The 18,475-nt window shown below is 41.5% G+C and overlaps 1 protein-coding gene across 3 annotated transcripts in view; it reads left to right on the top strand.

Moving 5' to 3' along the window:
• The window catches only part of LOC126982911 (myotubularin-related protein 10-B-like), a 55,964-nt gene that overhangs the window by 20,569 nt on the left and 16,920 nt on the right, over window positions 1–18,475 (top strand). For 2 of the 3 annotated variants that reach the window (XR_007735401.1, XM_050835187.1), the window contains exons 7-11: window positions 733–894; window positions 4,708–4,779; window positions 9,264–9,409; window positions 12,063–12,212; window positions 12,557–12,729. Coding sequence is in view for 2 of the 3 variants with exons in the window: in XM_050835187.1 (XP_050691144.1) it covers window positions 733–894; window positions 4,708–4,779; window positions 9,264–9,409; window positions 12,063–12,212; window positions 12,557–12,729 (703 nt within the window). In the remaining variant the exon portion in view is untranslated. The remainder of the gene's footprint in view (window positions 1–732; window positions 895–4,707; window positions 4,780–9,263; window positions 9,410–12,062; window positions 12,213–12,556; window positions 12,730–18,475) is intronic. The other variant, XM_050835188.1, reaches the window with a different exon arrangement.

The following is an 18,475-nucleotide window of genomic DNA, read 5'->3' as shown; positions in this document are numbered from 1 at the left end:
AATCTGTCTTGCACAATCTTTTGAGAATTGTGCAAACTTTTTTTGATATTTTTGTTCATCAAAATTGTCTCATGCAGAAAGAAATATTGCATTTTCAATTTTTTGGAAAAAATAAATAACATGATTTTTGCAATTATTTATTGTGCAATTCTTATGAAACTTGACATAGGATATCTCTTTTCTGGTATACATTACATGATAGGAATTCATGACAATCGGTTTATAATTAGCGAAAATGTATTGTTGTCAGACGGTTCTCTAATGATTCAAATGGAAGCTGGATCAATGGATGTGAGTTGGGATGGTAAATGATTGGTTCTCAGGAGCTGCTGTCACTTGTAGGCCTCTTGTACATCTTCTAATGTCCTTTTGTATTCCTGCCAGACTTCACCGGCATTATCATTCACCAATTTTTTCTCATAGAACATTATACCCTGTTTCCACAGGTCTCCTGTCATAACAGCTTTGTTGCTTTGCATCTAATCTGTTTATCAGGACAGCATAAAGAACAGTTCCATTAATTTTTTCTTTATCATCAATTCATTTGTATAACATGTTTGTGGAAAAATGTTATTGGTCTCTATTCCCTGTTGTTGAAAGCCTGTTACGAAGGTGTGCATCAAGGGAATCCTAATAAGCTGTTACCACATGATGAGCCCTGTTTGACATTTGCTGGAAGGGGGCAAAGTAGGCTTGCAGGAATTGCTGTCTATAAACCCCACGTTCTTTCAGTCTCCCAACAGTCCTAGTCGTACCACGAGACCTCCTGGATGCACAGCTGGAGCAGGCGGCGCAACATTTCCAGGGGACGCGGCCGCCTGTCTGGTGCTGGGGCTCCCTGGCGGGGGCGGCGCTGGTCCGCATGGCCCAGATATCACCAAGCATCACTGACAAGTTAGTAGTCCTGGCATACACACATAATTACACACACACACACACACACACACACACACACACACACACACACACACACACACACAAAGGGAATAACAACAAAGGGAATGCATTGTTAAATTAATTAAGATATGGGTGCCCCCTGGGAAAGTGATCATGTGATAATAGAGTTGGAAACAGGAGGAAGGCACTGAGGGGGACGAATCATATAAAAGAAACAGGAGAAACTATAGGAAGGCAGACATGGAAAATCTTAAGAAATACTATGGAGAGCTAGACTGGGAAAAGTTGAAGAGAACAAGGGAGGTGCAGGAAAAGTATGATATTTTTATGGAGGCGTATGCAACAGGTGTCATGAAATATGTCCCACTGTATAAACCCAAAGAATGAGGAAAGAAGGACTGGTTTAATGCAGGATGTTTAGATGCAAAGGAAAAAAGAGACAAAATGTGGAAGAGATTGAAAAGAAATAAGAATCAAAGGAACAAAGAAGATTTTAAGATAGCAAGAAATGAATACATGAAAATAAGGAGAGAAGAAGAAAAAGGATATGAAAAGGATATTGTTGAAAAGTGCAAGAAAGAACCTAAACTGTTTTATAGATTCATAAATGGAAAAATCAAACCAAGGGAAAAAATAGAAAGACTGAAGGATGGAAATAAGATAATTGAAGATCCTAAAGACATCACTCAGCTGCTAAACAAGAGGTTCCAACAAGTTTTTACAAAAGAATCACAATTCAATGAACCACAAGATGACAAGATAAATGTTCAAATAGATGAAGTCATAGTAACGTTACTAAAGAGGAGATATATAAAATAATGGAGGAGCTGGAGGAGGGGAAAGCAATAGGACCGGATGGAGTCTTGGCTTTCATACTGAAAGAATGCAGAAATCAGCTGGTTGGGCCAGCATATGATATCATGAAGTGCTCAATATCAACGGGTAAAGTACCAAAGGAGTGGCGGAGGGCTGAGGTGGTCCCTATATATAAGAGCGGGAAAAAGGAAGAACCTCTGAACTTTAGACCAGTATCATTGACCAGTATAGTTTGTAAAATAACGAGAAAGTGATAAAGAGACAATGGACAAAATTTCTAGAACACAATATGATTACAGAAAAACAGTATGGTTTTAGAAAAGAGCACTCATGTGTAACAAACTTACTGAGCTTTTACTCAAGAGTGACAGACGTAACACAGGAGAGGGATGGATGGGTGGATTGTGTGTATCTGGACCTGAAGAAGGCTTTTGACAAAGTTCCACATGCAAGACTACTATGGAAGCTGGAAAATAAAGGAGGATTGAAAGGGAAAATGAAAAACTGGATGGAAAGTTACTTAAGGGGAAGAGAGATGAGAACAGTGGTAAAGGACATGAAATCGGAATGGAGAATTGTAGATAGTGGAGTGCCTCAAGAATCGGTATTGGCACCAGTACTTTTCCTAGTATATATTAATGATATTCCAGAGAAAGTAAACAGTTACATGAGCCTGTTTGCAGACGATGCGAAATTGCTGAGACATATGAGGCGTGTCGTGCAAAAGTGGTCTAAACCTCAAAAATGGCGGGTTGGAGTTACAGGCAGGAACCTGTTGTCCTGAGGTTCAATTATCTTGTATTGCTGTTGGAAAAGGCAAAAGCGAACATCCTGCGGGGTGTACTAAGGTATACAGTGGCTTGTTTTGGTCCAACACGTGGTGCAGGCTAACTTTAGACCAGGAGCGAAAATGTTCTAACCAGGGAGGGTGCCGCGGCCAATCAGAGCGCGCCTCGAGTGTTGTGGTTGGCCACACGGCCTCAGTTTTTCAGGCTCAATAATGATAAGAATATAATATTTTTTGATTTGAAAAATTCGTATAAAATCTGGAGTTAGGCACAGCAACATAATTTTTTTTACAGAACACTTCTTATTCCATACACTCTTTAAAAATGAACCTCAAACCATGACTTTCTGGGGAAAAAAATAGTGCAGGAGGAGGGAGTAAATTAAAACTTTGACCGTGATACATATTGAATGGTAAGAAATATAGGAATAGCATTCCACTACATGGATAAGGATATGATTAGACCAAAACTAGAATATGCAGAAACTGTGTGGTCTCCCCTTAAGAAGAAACACAAAAAACCTAGAAAGAATACAAAGGATGGCAACGAAAATGGTTCCAGAACTGGAGGGATTATCATATGAAGAAAGGTTAAAGGAAATGGACCTGCCAACATTGGAACAAAGAAGACAAAGTGGAGACCTAATACAAATTTATAAATTATGGAATAAAATGGAAGAAGTAGACAATGTGGAGTTACTACTACCAAAAGGAAGAAACACCAGCAACACATGAGAACACCGTAAAAAATTGAGAAAAGAAGACGCTTGAGAGACATAAAGAAATATAGCTTCCCGCAAGGAAACATAGAGGATTGGAACAGACTAAGTGAGGATGTAGTATCGGCAAAGAGTGTGCACAACTTTAAGGAAAAGCTGGACAAATACAGATATGGAGACGGGACCACACGAGCATAAGCCCAGGTCATGTAAAACTACAATTAGGTAAATACAACTAGGTAAATACACACACACACACACACACACTTACACAGCAATGGTTTGGTCTCCTCATGAAAAGAAGAACATAAGAAAGCTGGAAAGAGTGCAGAGAGTGGCAACTAAGATGGTGCCGGAACTTAGTGATCGGACGTATGAGGAGAGACTCAATAGCATGGGGCTCACAACCCTGGAGAGAAGAAGAGAGAGAGGAGACCTGATAGCGGTATACAGGGTGGCGAGCGGGTTGGAGAATCTGGACAGAGAGGACCTGTGTGTGTGGAACGAGAGAGAAACGAGAGGACATAGAAAGAAGTTGAGGGCGACCACGTGCAAGCGAGATGTGAAAAAGTTTAGCTTCCCAAACAGAAGCATTGAGCTATGGAATAGACTGGAGGAGGAGGTGGTTTGCACAAGAAACATTCATGATTTTAAGGAAAAGTTGGGTAAGAGAGGATATGGAGACGGGACAACACGAGCGTAGCTCTTTTCCCGTATGTCACAACTAGGTAAATACACACACACACACATACACACACACACACACACACACACACATACACACACACACACACACACACACACACACACACACACACACACACACACACACACACACATTAAAGGACTGCTCACAGCATTGTTTCTGTACAAGCCAACCCTGAGTGATGGAAACCAAGGGGATACCCATGTAATTCATGGTGGGGGCAAATTGATCGATCCTTGGAGGGGCTTAGAATGGGAAGGGCAGTTGCGCCAAGGCTTGCCCGGCTCAGGGGAGACAATCCCAGTGGTCCTCCTCTAGAAAGAGGCCAAAATACCTGAAATACTTAACTAATGGTTTTTATGTACTCATGGGTTGAAAAATTTGTCCTCTAGCATGGGTTTAAATATCTGAATTTGTATTTTTTTAAAAAGGCAAAGGGTGCTTGGGAACTTGAGCATAGTTTATAAATAACTGAAGGATTTCAATAATCATGATATCAATAAGTTTGTGGTAGTAAATGAGCATAGGACTCACAGTAATGGTTTTCAGTTAAATTCGGATTCCATGAAGACAGGGCAGCATTGAGTCACTGGTAGTGAAAGAAGGGAACAAGCTTTGCAGTTGTGTGCTGAGTGCCAGTACAATAGACACTTTCAAGAAAAGGTGTGATAAATTCATAGATAGGGAGGACAGGCAGTGTTCAGTTTATTGGAACTGCCCTGCGTAGGCTAACTGGCCTCCTGGAGACTTCTTGTATTCTTATATTCTTGTGTTCTTTTAAGCCACCGTAGGTTGTCGATGTCTAAGTCTTTTGGAAGCACCATGAAGAAAAGGAAAATGGAGGAATCTTCTCAGTGAGTGAGTCAGTTATGTGACTGTGGGGTCAGCTGACCCTCATAACCTGATAACGCAACTGTAGCAGTAGTGGTGACACTTAAGGGCTTGTACCTCCCAGCTGTCCTCTTGTGTAATCATGATTTACTACAGTGAAAAGTGTCTCATGGCTATGTTTAACTGGCTGCAGCAGAAGGCTTGAATAGTAATAAATATATTGCTTTATACTTCATGATGGGGTGGACTTTCCTCTGTGCTGAGGTAATACTTAATACTAGAATGTGATGTTACACTTGACTCTTCATTTCCCAGGCTTTCAAACTTATATATATATATATATATATATATATATATATATATATATATATATATATATATATATATATATATATATATATATATATATATATATATATATATATATATATATATATATATATATATATATATATATATATATATATATATATATATATATATATATATATATATATATATATATATATATATATATATATATATATATATATACAGTAAAACCCCGATTATCCGAAAAACCAGATTATCCGAAATTGATCTGGATAATGCAATTAAAAAAATTTTTTTTCTATACTAAAACATTATAAAACATGAAAAATAAATAAAAGTAACTTCATATGTACTATATTAACCCATTTAAAATTGATCAGAACAGTTAAAATGAATATGCTTTCTAATACGATTGCCAAATAGCTTGTAACGAATAGATCAATGTATTAGACAAAAACATTAAACAAACTCTCAACAACACCACGTCCGCACCTTCGCCCCAGCAAGGACGAGGTGCGGTAACTAACAAACTACTGCACGACTACTCTCACACCGTACTCTCAAGACAACGACACAAACACGTCGCCCCTCTCCACTCCCTGCCACCTTCCCCTTCCCACCTACCAGTTGCGCGATAATATGAGTCATCATACTGTGTCTCCACCTGCACGATGCATCAAGGTCACACTTGCAAGCTTGCACAACCATTCACAATTCAGATCTGCAACGCTCACAAGTATCAACATACACTGGTCCAGACAAGGAGACACACAGACAAACATACAATAAAACATTTACATCACATGTTTTAAGCGTACTACTTTGTTTAGCGTGGCGTGTGTTTGTTTGGTTTCATTGTTTACAACGTCAGTCGGCGCAGTCGCACACACACTTCACACTGGGCAGTCGCATCGCTGTCTACCTCACTTTAAAAATCAAAATGGCGGCCATAAATCCGATTATCCGAAAAATTGCTTATCCGAAGAGGCTTCCTTCCATTTATATATATATATATATATATATATATATATATATATATATATATATATATATATATATATATATATATATATATATATATATATATATATATATATATATATATATATATATATATATATATATATATATATATATATATATATATATATATATATATATATATATATATATATATATATATATATATATATATATATATATATATCTCGAAGTTTCAAGGCCACTTCGTTCCGAAGATATAGCGCTAAACTCGAGGATTGCGAAACTTGAGGTATTGAAAACACTGAAAAAGCGCTTATCTGTTCCGACCCGTGGATTTTTTTATTTTTTATTTATTTATTTATTTTTTTTTTTTTTCATGTGGGCTATGCCGCCGGTAGGCTATCCATCTGGGCCTGATGGTCGGTCCGAGCCTGTCATGGTGCAGGCAACTGTTTATAATGGTGCCATTATAATTGGCTCATGCTGCCCCCTGGAGCTCACTTTTTTCCTCCTTTACTCCCTTGTTATCTCAAAATACGTACCTTTTAAAAAGGAAGAAAACAGGAAGAGTGAACGGGTCGTTTAAAGCCACTGATGAAGCCTTATGAATGGCTGAGCTCTGAAAACACGCTTGTGATTTGCTGGGAGTCCGGTGACGTCGTCGCCGGTGCTCACCCGGTCAACGGCCTCGCTGCCATGGGGCGGTGTCACACTGGCCGTTTTCCTCTAACCGTTGTGGCTACGGGCAACGCCCATGCGCCCATCCAGGAGCAAGTTGTCGGCAGCTTGGGCAACCGGCAAATCCAACTTTTCCGGGTGTGCCAAGGTCGGTTGCCCATAACCACATCCACAACGTAAACAAAGCACTTGCCCTGTATCAACATGGCATCATCTGCTAAAGTAAGGGCAGTCGCGGCTTTTGCTGCCATTACCCAAGTTATGGACTTATTGCTGCAGTTAAATGGAATGAATAAGCTGTTGTGGGTGTGGTGTGCTTGTGGTTCCTCTGTGCCAGTTCTCATTGTCACCACTGCGCGTGAGCGGCTGGCCCACCCATCTAGACTCAACCACATAAACACATGAATCGAATAACAACACACACACACACACACACACACACACACACCAGACTAATTAGGAACTATTGCAGATGTTTCTGACAAACGAAAACAACTTCACCATTTCTTGAGTGTGTTAGAATGTATTTGGTGAGTGGCTCACATGAACCAAACTTAGCTCTTGGCAAGAAGAGAGCAGTCGTCTTTAACACTGCTCTCTTCTTGCCATTGGGTATGTTTGGTTTGCAGGAACCACTCATCAAATAAGTTCTAACACACTTTAGGAAATGGTGATGCCATTTCTGTTTGTGAGAAACATCTGCCATGGTTCATGATGAGTCTGGTGTGTGTGTGTGTGAGTGTGTGTGTGTCTTTGTTTTTACTCGATCCACACACTCTTTCATTTAAGTCTGGGAAATGGATTGTCCATTGTACATAAAATACAACCCATGATATGCAGTTCTAACAACTAACTCTCAGTAAGCTGCTCTCTGGGGGAGTGTTGCACTTGTGGAAGGACTAACATTTTTTCATGCCTTGGGAGGATGCCACTACTTGTAAACACAGTAAGGTCCAGAATAGCACAAAATAAAATTGTACAATTGGCAAACAGGCAACATATTCCAGCAGAAGTACTGTAAAACACAAACATCTCAAATGGCACAGACCACAAACTACAATGAAAGAATAATGATGGGATTCTAGGTTAGCGAGGGAAGATCAAATAGCTGAGCTAATGCATCCACCAATTTCTAGCACTATTCAGGACCCTACTGTAGTCTGCCTGTATCATGACATACATGAATAAAGTTCTGCTAAAACTGGGTTTAGTAATATTACAGTGGGTAGCATCACAACCCTGAAGGAACAGTCTGTTCAATCTGGTGGTAAAGAGCTTGATATCTAGGAATTAAAGTGGTGCTAAAATTAGATTAGTAACAAGACAGTGATTCCATAGGTAGCCTTATGATCCTGAGGTAAACACCCTTTGAGTCTTGCATGGGAGAGCAGGACACAATGCAGCTTGGGGGCCTCAGAGGCTAGCTTTTGGGAAACACTTGGCTGCTGAGACAGGTCAATGGGCTACTTTATTTTAAGTAACTAAAGCAGTGGTAGATTGGGCACACTTTGAAAAATCTGTTGGACACATTATTAATTAATATTCCTTTTAGTAAATTGTGTATTTTTTATATTATAGAGGTTGTACAGTAAAATCTCTACCTTGACTGAAAATCTGATGTGCTCAGATGCTCAAACAGACATTTTCTCTGTACTTTCCTTGCCCCCAACCCATTCGCTATCATGAAAATTGGCAGCTGTGTCATTAATTTTTTGGTGACGATCAGTCAATCATAATGTTATGTCGAAAAAAAAAAGTGCATTTGATTATGTTCTTTTACCAAGCAAGTGAGTTTTGCATCTACAGTAAAGTCTCAAATTTAAGATATCATTTGGGGAACACCAAGTTGTTTTATCTAAGAGTTTGTTGTATCCGAAGGTACTGTAGGCTTAGAATTGATCCTTTTAGGGCAAAGCAAAGATACAACAAGCCCACTACAGCACTGCTCCTTCAAAGATGATAGCTGAAGTATTCTAATGAGGTGTTCTCGTTCAGTCAGAGAGGTGTTTGATACTCCCCCTGGAAGGCAATTGAGTCATAGAGAGGAGGAAATGCAGTCAAAGGAAGGCTGTTTCAGTGTTTATAAGAAAAGGGGATAAATAAAATAATGCTGGTTAGCTCTTGCATAAGGGATTGAGATAGCATAGGGATGAGCTAGAGTAGAAAGTTGTGTGCTGTGGGGTCACTGGACAGACAGAGACATGCACAAGTTTAGTCGTTTTAATAAATTTACAAAAGTATAGGAAAATATCTGGCAGGTTTATATGTTTTAGCACATCAGATTTTCAGTCAGTAAAGGTTTGTTAGATGGAGAGTTTACTGTAAATACTTGTAGATATTAGTGTCGTAAATATAATCCTACACCATTCTTTATAATGTAAAGTATTGCTCCTTGCTGTGACTCATTAATAATGCATAAGCTGTTGCCATGTGTTGAGCATTGTTTTTGGCAGACATTGATGTAGGGTACCGAGTGATGCACCAAGTGGTTTTGATATTTTATGCTCAGTTGTCCTTTGTGTTCTTCTTCCAGGCAGCAGGAGAACAGAATGATGGGGCTGGTGCATCGCTCCCACCCAAGGAAGCTGCAACCAAAGATCTTTGACCTTGACCAAATATTGCCTTCCCTCAAAGACATCCAGATCTCGTACACTAAATTAAGAGAATTGCACACACCTGGTGAGTGAGTCAGTATCCATCTCTTGGGTTGGGCAGTGGTTCTCTGTCCTCGGCTCCCTCAGTGATCTCAGCTTGAACCACATCCTCCCCAGTGCCACATCATCATCCAGTTTTTCTTTTCAGCGTACAGTAAAACCCTGGCTATCCAGTCCCTGGGGATCCAAAAATCCCAAGTATCCTGCAGAAATATAACCAGCCAAAGATTGAAAAAATACAAGAAAAATCACAGAAAAATTACAAATATCCGGCCAGAGTAACATAGGAAACACTTGTGCCTTGCTTCCACCACCTTCAGAGTAAACTTTTCCTGCATTCAGTTGAGCCGTCAGCCACACAACATTACGCCAACAAGTTTTGCTTAGGAGATGCATTTCTGAGTTCATAGTACATTCGGCCCTCGATTTAATGGATTAAAAGGGGGTAAGGGTGGTTCGTTGCTTGAAAATACTTACATACGATAAATACCGGCATACAATAAAATTACTGTTAAAAAAAAACGTAAAATGAAACCAAGAAACCTAATAATAACTGTAGGTATATAGCTCTTTTATTGTGTATGTTGTCTGCACGTTGTCTGTATAGGTGGCGTTCACAACTCGTCCCGTTCAAGCTCTCTCTGTCCGAGCTCTGCTAGAGGACCAACAAAACAAACCGCACTTCTTCTTCTTCTTTTCACCTGTTCTGAGTTGTTGCCATAAGACAGGCACAGCCTAACTAGCCCCATAAAACACTCCAGAAGAAGCCATCTCCACCTTCGCCTCTGCTCCGCCGACACATGTTGTTTTGTTGGCCTTCCAGCGTTCAAGGGTTGACAGTGGGGCCTTGCGGGGGGTGGGGGGGGCATATTGTTTACGTGTATGGGTAAAATTCTACAAGTGTGCTAGTCTCGCATGGGCAGACAAAACATCTTTTTTCGGTTTTCAGTGTGTTATGAAATAATGTGATAATTGTTTCTGTCACAAACCATTAAATGACTGACTTTTCATGGCTATTGCACCCGCCGCCACAGCTGCAAGACAACTCACAGAGAGAGGTTCAACATGCATACTGTCTTCATTTCACTCACCGCTCACACTCGGAAGTGGACACACTAATTGAACAAAACCAGGTAAATTAATGTTTTTCCTGCTGTGTATTCCACCCGTACGCATGCGTGGTGGACAGCAGTGCAACTTGTTTTTACAAGGAGGTTTTTCTCACAACACAGGCCCACGAATTGGACCACACACGCCGCCACCATGTCGCGTCCCACGCTTCGTATTTCCACCGCCCCAAACCACGAGCCAAATAAATTTAACCAAACCTAACTTAACCTAACCTACCTAACAGGAGGAGGGAGGGGAGCTTCACCCTCCTGTTCATTTGTTTTGGTTTGCGAGCAAAATTCCAGAACGAATTAAGCTCATACATCGAGGTATGACTGTATTTATATCCAAAGTATCCAGAATTTCCGCTGATTCGGCACCTCTGAATCCCCATGGTTACTGGCTACCAAGGGTTCTACTGTACCTTTTACAAAGCTAATTAGTGAAATGTATATAAATAAATCTAAAAAGGTATAATTATAGGTGAAACTAATTCATAATTGTTCGTCTAAAGAAGACCTTACTTGTAGTCTACTTATCTGTACATTCTTCCTCAGTTCTTCCACTGACCAAATTTCCTTCCCAATGCTTCCATGCTTCCCATTATTCTTCCCCAGTGACTTGGGATTTCTCCCCCAAGTCATGTGGCCCCAGTTTAGAATCAGTGGGTTATAGTCTTTGCATGCCATTGTGTCTTTGTATTTCAATTTCAACCTTTGCCCTTGGACAAATACTTCCTTCTCTCCAACACACTGATCCCAAACACCAAACCAAGGGAGTTGTACACTCGGGCCAGTGTGGTTTATTCCAGCTCACCCCCAGAGCATGCTGGCAAGCCATACTCCACCGTATGCTTCAGTATGGGAAAAAATGGCCAAACAAAGGTGGAAGCAGGAGTACAGAGACACAGACCCAACACTTCACCTGTCATCCACACCACATCTACTTTTATTGTCAGTTTCTGTCCATTTAGCAGTCTCTCTTTGCGTTCGGGGTCCCTGCACATCACTGGCCCTCCTATTTGTCTCTATATATATATATCTCCGCCACCCTGCTCCCTCTCAAGACCTTCCTTCCAGGGGGAGGCCGCAGCAGAAGTGTCTCTATCTCTCCCTGTTCTGGCACTCCCTCTCAGCACACTCAATCCTGCTACTTCCAGCTCTCTTACTCCAGTCCTCCCTGACCCTATTGGTACACTTCACAGGTGGTCTTCCCCTGACACCCATTCCATCATTCCCTCCTTCTTACACTGTCTCCACAAACTAATTCTTCATTCTCATCACGTGTCCAAACCATCTCAGCACACCACTCTTCACTCTTCCACCACTCCACAATCCACTCCTTTCACTCTCACAGCCATACCAAACCTCCCATACAGCGCTCCCGTTACTTTCTCCATCCCATCCTGAGACACCACATGCACCTCTTAATATAACTCATGTCCACTGCACGTAATCTCCATTATTGTGCTGCATTCCATGTCCACGTCTCTGTCCCATGTGACAGAGTTGGCGGGATGATACTGTTCCTTTGCCTCTCTCTACTTCCTTCTCTCCCCATCACCCCAGATGACCCTACACAGTTCTGGGACCAGGACCGGCACTACTTCAGTCGACTGGAGTCCTCTCGTTGGCTCTCCCACGTCAGCAAGTGTTTGGAGGTGGCTCAGAGCGCCGCCACGGCCATCCTCCACCACAACCTCTCCGTCATCCTGCAGGGTGCGTCACTTACCCCTTCTTTCCATTTGTTACTTTATCTTCATTCACTTAAGATAAGTTGTCTGTCTATTCATTTTTTACTTATTTTTTGGTAATGAGACATTCTCCCCCTTTGGTCACAGACAGCACAGGGTGTGACCTCAGTGCTGTCATTTCTTCCCTTTGGCAATGAGACATTTTCCCCTTTTGGTCACAGACAGCACATGGTGTGACCTCAGTGCTGTCATTTCCTCCCTTTGGTAATGAGACATTTTCCCCCTCTGGTCACAGACAGCACAGGGTGTGACCTCAGTGCTGTCATTTCCTCCCTTTGGTAATGAGACATTTTCACCCTCTGGTCACAGACAGCTCAGGGTGTGACCTCAGTGCTGTCATTTCGTCCCTGGTGCAGCTGCTCCTGGACCCACAGGTGCGCACCATCCGCGGCTTCCACTGCCTCGTGCAGAAAGAGTGGGTTGCTTTGGGCCATCCCTTCACTAAGCGCCTTGGTCACACAAGGAATCAGGTGGATGAACAGGTAAGTGCCCTCAGAGAGTTACTCTAGTAGTACTTCAAGGGTTGTTCATCTTTCTTTGGTTCTGATACCTTATTCCCTTTTTAACCTCCCATCAAGGGGATGGCCATGGCAGAAGGCTCTCCACTTCTGACGCATACACTCCCTGGTTTCAACAGTAACACACACCCTCTCGTCTGTCTCCTTCAAGTACTACTCCACATTACTGTGAATTCTCCCTACTTATCTCCCAACCGCTGTGGGTTGGTGGTTACCATGCCTAGCTATGAATCCTCAGGTCCAGGTTCAAATCCTGGCCCAGGCAGTCACTTAGCCTACCTGTGCTTGACTCCCACAATTCGTAGGTTACCATTCTATTGCTTAGAGTGTCAGTTTGTTGGAAGTCCTATGCATGGTGTGAGCTGCCCAAGGCAACTTTTTACAAAAGTTTTGGTTTTGTCTCCTGGTTTTCTGTCCTCTCTGATTCCTATACTTCTTTGGTTGGTTGCCATTGTTACTGCAGTTGCTCGTCTCTTATTTGTTATATGCATGAAATGACCTGCCCAAGCCCACTTTTTACTCCTGATTTTCATGAGAGTATCTTCAACCTCTCTTGTTTTCTCTCTCTCCATCTTATACCCAATATTTTTCTCTCCTTTCCTCCTTGCAGGCCTCTTATTTTTTTCTGTGAAGCCTTTGCGAGGTGCCAAGTTTCTGATGCATATATCACGGCTGACAAGATAAACTAATGGGGCGGCTTTCTCTTCAGGGAGATTGGTAATTTATATATACCGTATTTCGCGGCGTATAACACGCACATTTTCACATAAAAAAATGCATGAAAGTTTTTCCCTGTGCCGAAGGTACAAATTTTTATTGATTTTTTTTTCTTCTTCTTCGGTGTTTTAAGGGTCTTTTTTCCGTCTTGTCCAATAACAACTGCAAACTTACCTTTATTATTGTTTATGATTCTTCATAGTCCATAGCTGTCTTATAATATCTTGCCATAGAATACAGGGCGATCAAATAACTACTATACAAAAATGAAATCAGTGGAGGATCGTCCATGCTTTGTTGTTATCCCGCTTCTCCGTCGGGCGCCAACACGACCCGGCCACCATTTGCATTGTTTTGTATGACTAAGGTGCACTGTTGCCAATTCCAGCAATACAAGCTACATAAAAATCATACCGTATTGAAAAAAAATTATCCATGTGTTCATTATTTATTATTAATATTAGTGATAATAATGGGGTACATATGATATCAGAAACTGTACATCATGAGTCTTGTATGAGGAGATATTTCTTGCAACACCAGCCCGGCTGCCATTTGCATTGTTTGAAAACCACACAACCACACCGATACAACAAACAGCTGCATGCCGCATGTCACCAGAACTGTGTGAATTGCGTCTTGCCTAGTTGTCTGTCATAACCTACGAGTGATGGTGAGAATAATATGCTGATTATGATATCAGAAGCTGTACATCATCAGTATGTACAAGGATGTATATCTCGCAACAGCAGCCCAACCGCCATTTTCATTGCTTTACTCAAGGACACTTGTCAATTCAAGCAGTACAGGTTACACCAAAAATATATAAATCTCGGGAAACTGTTCATCGTCAATGATCTTTAACCATACATGTTTCTGAGCATTTTAAGAACTTTTTTTTTTTTTTTTTTTTTCAAAATTGTTGTCTTAAGAATTAGGGTGCGCGTCATACGCTGGAGCATGTTATACGCTGCGACATAAGGTATATATATATATATATATATATATATATATATATATATATATATATATATATATATATATATATATATATATATATATATATATATATATATATATATATATACAGTCATCCCTCAAATAGTACAGGGGTTAGGGACCCAGGACCCCCGTACTGGGGGAGCCCGGAACGTCCCAGGTTCTCTCAAATGCGTGACGCCGCAGCACGGGTTGTCAACTCGGGACGTCCGCTGGCTCCCGGTTTGGGGAGGTGGAGCGCCTTCGTGCTGTGATGACGTCATCAGCAAACATGGCGGCCAAAATAAACACATACAAGTTTCCATTGCATTTCACCTCTCTGTACCACCATAACCACTGGGGCTTCCTTTTCATCTTCTGTTGTAAGGAGTTCATCAGCCAGGACAGCTAGTAATGCATGTTAAACATCCATAACATCGCCAGGGGTGGTCTGGGCACCCAAGACGTCCTGACTCGCTCTCTCAAACGTACTGTCAGGAAGATCAGCGTACATTATGTTGCTGCAAGTGAGACGCCGTTACCAAAGCAACGACGAGGCTTAGTGAAAGGACGGCCTTTATCTCCACTCTTGCAGCACTCTTGGAGCACTGGCAGTTACTGCGGCAAGAATTTCTTCTACACTATGATAGATACAGCGAACACTGCTCTCATTCACGTGGTATGCTCTCCCTACTGCAACATAACTCATCACAAAGCATAACTTCCCCGAAATCTGAATTCTTCTGCAAGGTGAACACCTTTCTCGAATGCTTTGGGGTGCTCTCAGCAGGTGTTTTGGTAGAACAGTGTTGCCACTCACCCCATGGCTACTTGGTGCGACGAGCGGGAAATTTTGAAATCCCAAAAAAGTTCTTCCATGACAATCCGTATAAAATCGAAACCGTACTATTGGAAACCATACTATTTGAGGGACGACTATATATATATATATATATATATATATATAATATATTTATATATATATATATATATATATATATATATATATATATATATATATATATATATATATATATATATATATATATATATCCTAAATTTCAATCCAAAGCTGGATGTTGCGCCACGCAAACGACATCACTTGCTCTCGTGCCCACGACCTTGACTCTTCTGAATTTTCCACCATCTGGCTAAGACTTCATTGTCATTCTATTACTAAATACATCTGTGCTGTTTATCTCTCACCTAACTCTACTAACTATGTAAAATTCTTTGACTATTTGAATTCTAAAGTGGAGCAAATCTTGTCTCACTCTCCCTTCGCTGAAATCTCCATCCTGGGAGATTTCAATGTTCACCACCAGCTTTGGCTTTCATCCTCTTTCACTGACCAGCCTGGTGAACAAGCATACAACTTTGCTCTCCTCAACGACCTAGAGCAGTTGGTTCAGCACCCTACACGTATTCCCGACCATCTTGGAGACAGGCCCAACATTCTAGACCTCTTCCCTACCTCTAATCCTTCTGCTTACTCTGTCAAACTGTTCTCTCCATTGGGCTCCAATGATCATAATCTTATTTCTGTTTCCTGTCCTATCGCTCCTGTACATCCTCTGGATCCACCGAAGAGGCGATGCTTCTGGCATTTTGCTTCAGCTTGGTGGGACGACCTGAGGATGTACTTTTCCAATTTCCCGTGGAATGATTACTTCTTCCAGGAGAGAGACCCCTCTCTGTGTGCCCAGCGCATCTCAGAGGTGATTGTCTCTGGAATGGAGACATACATTCCACATTCTTTCTCTACTCCTCATGCTAAAAGGCCTTGGTTTAACCATGCTTGTTCTCGTGCTATTAAAGATAGAGAGGCAGCTCACAAAAGGTTCCAGAGCCTTCAAACTCCCGCTAACTATGACCTTTACATTTCAGCCCGGAATCGTGCCAAATCTATTCTCCGACTTACCAAAACTTCTTTTATCGATAGAAAATGTCAACACCTTGCTTCTTCTAATTCTTCCCGTGACTTCTGGCATCTAGCCAAAAAAATCTCCTCCAATTTCACTTCTTCCTCTTTCCCTCCTCTCCTTAACCCTGACGGCAGCACTGCCATCTCATCTGTCTCTAAGGCTGAACTCTTCTCTCAAACTTTCTGTAAGAACTCCACCCTGGACGATTCTGGGCATGTTTCTCCTACTCATCCCCCCTGACTCCTTTATGCCTGTTATTAAGATTCTTCCAAATGATGTTTTCTATGCCCTCTCTGGCCTCAACTCTCAGAAGGCTTATGGACCTGATGGAGTGCCCCCTATTGTCCTTAAAAACTGTGCTTCCGTGCTGACACCCTGCCTGGTCAAACTCTTTCGTCTCTGCCTATCAACATCTACCTTTCCTTCCTGCTAGAAGTATGCCTTTGTACAGCCTGTGCCTAAGAAGGGTGACCGTTCCAATCCCTCAAACTACCGCCCTATAGCTTTACTTTCCTGTCTCTAAAGCTCTTGAATCAATCCTTAACCAGAAGATTCAAAAGCACATTTCCACTTCTAACCTTCTATCTGATCGCCAGTATGGGTTCCGCAAGGGGCGTTCTACTGGCGATCTTCTTGCTCTCTTAACTGACTCTTGGTCATCCTCTCTTTGCCGTTTCGGTGAAACTTTCTCTGTTGCGCTAGACATATCGAAAGCCTTCGATAGAGTCTGGCACAAGTCTTTGCTTTCTAAACTGCCCTCTTTCGGATTCTATCCCTCTCTCTGTTCCTTTATCTCCAGTTTCCTTTCCGGCCGTTCTATCTCTGCGGTGGTAGATAGTCACTGTTCTTCCCCTAAACCTATCAACAGTGGTGTTCCACAGGGCTCTGTCCTATCACCCACTCTCTTCCTGTTATTCATCAATGATCTTCTTTCCACAATAAACTGTCCTGTCCACTCATATGCCGACGACTCCACTCTGCATTATTCAACTTCTTTCAATAGAAGACCCTCTCAACAGGAAGTACACGACTCCAGACTGGAGGCTGCAGAACGCTTAACCTCAGACCTAGTTATCATTTCCGATTGGGGCAGAAGGAACCTTGTGTCCTTCAATGCCTCAAAAACTAAATTTCTCCACCTATCCCCTGTTCTTCGACAACACTCAGCTGTCACCATCTTCAACACTAAACATCCTCGGTCTATCCTTTACTCAAAATCTCAACTGGAAACTTCACATCTCCTCTCTCGCTAAATCAGCTTCCTTGAGGTTGGGCGTTCTGTATCGTCTCCGCCAGTTCTTCTCCCCCGCGCAGTTGCTATCCATATACAGGGGCCTTGTCCACCCTCGTATGGAGTATGCATCTCACGTGTTGGGGCGCTCCACTCACACAGCTCTTCTGGACAGAGTGGAGCCTAAGGCTTTTCGTCTCATCAGCTCTCCTCCTCATACTGATAGTCTTTTACCTCTGAAATTCCGCTGCCATGTTGAATCTCTTTCTATCTTCTATCGATATTTCCACGCTGACTGCTCTTCTGAACTTGCTAACTGCATGCCTCCCCCCCTCCCGCAGCCCCGCTGCACACAACTTTCTACTCATGCTCATCCCTATACTGTCCAAACCCCTTATGTAAGAGTAAACCTGCATCTTCACTCTTTCATCCCTCACACTGGTAAACTCTGGAACAATCTTCCTTCATCTGTATTTCCTCCTGCCTACGACTTGAACTCTTTCAAGAGAAGGGTATCAGGACATCTCTCCTCCCAAAATTGACCTCTCTTTCGGCCATCTCTTATGATTCTTTTTTAGGAGCAGCAAGTAGCAGGCTTTTTTTTTATTATTGTTTCCTTTTTTTGTGCCCTTGAGCTGCCTCCTTTGTTGTAAAAAAAAAAAAAAATATTGTATATATATATATATATATATATATATATATATATATATATATATATATATATATATATATATATATATATATATATATATATATATATATATATAGTACGGTTTCCAATAGTATGGTTTCGGTTTTATACGGATTGTCATGGAAGAATTTTTTTATGATTTTTAAATTTTCGTGAGTGGCAACACTG

This window comes from Eriocheir sinensis, chromosome 52 (assembly GCF_024679095.1).
Source record: "Eriocheir sinensis breed Jianghai 21 chromosome 52, ASM2467909v1, whole genome shotgun sequence".
Taxonomy (NCBI): domain Eukaryota; kingdom Metazoa; phylum Arthropoda; class Malacostraca; order Decapoda; family Varunidae; genus Eriocheir; species Eriocheir sinensis.
The sequence above is the reverse complement of the archived record's forward strand: the minus strand, read 5'-3'. Positions and strand labels throughout refer to the sequence as shown.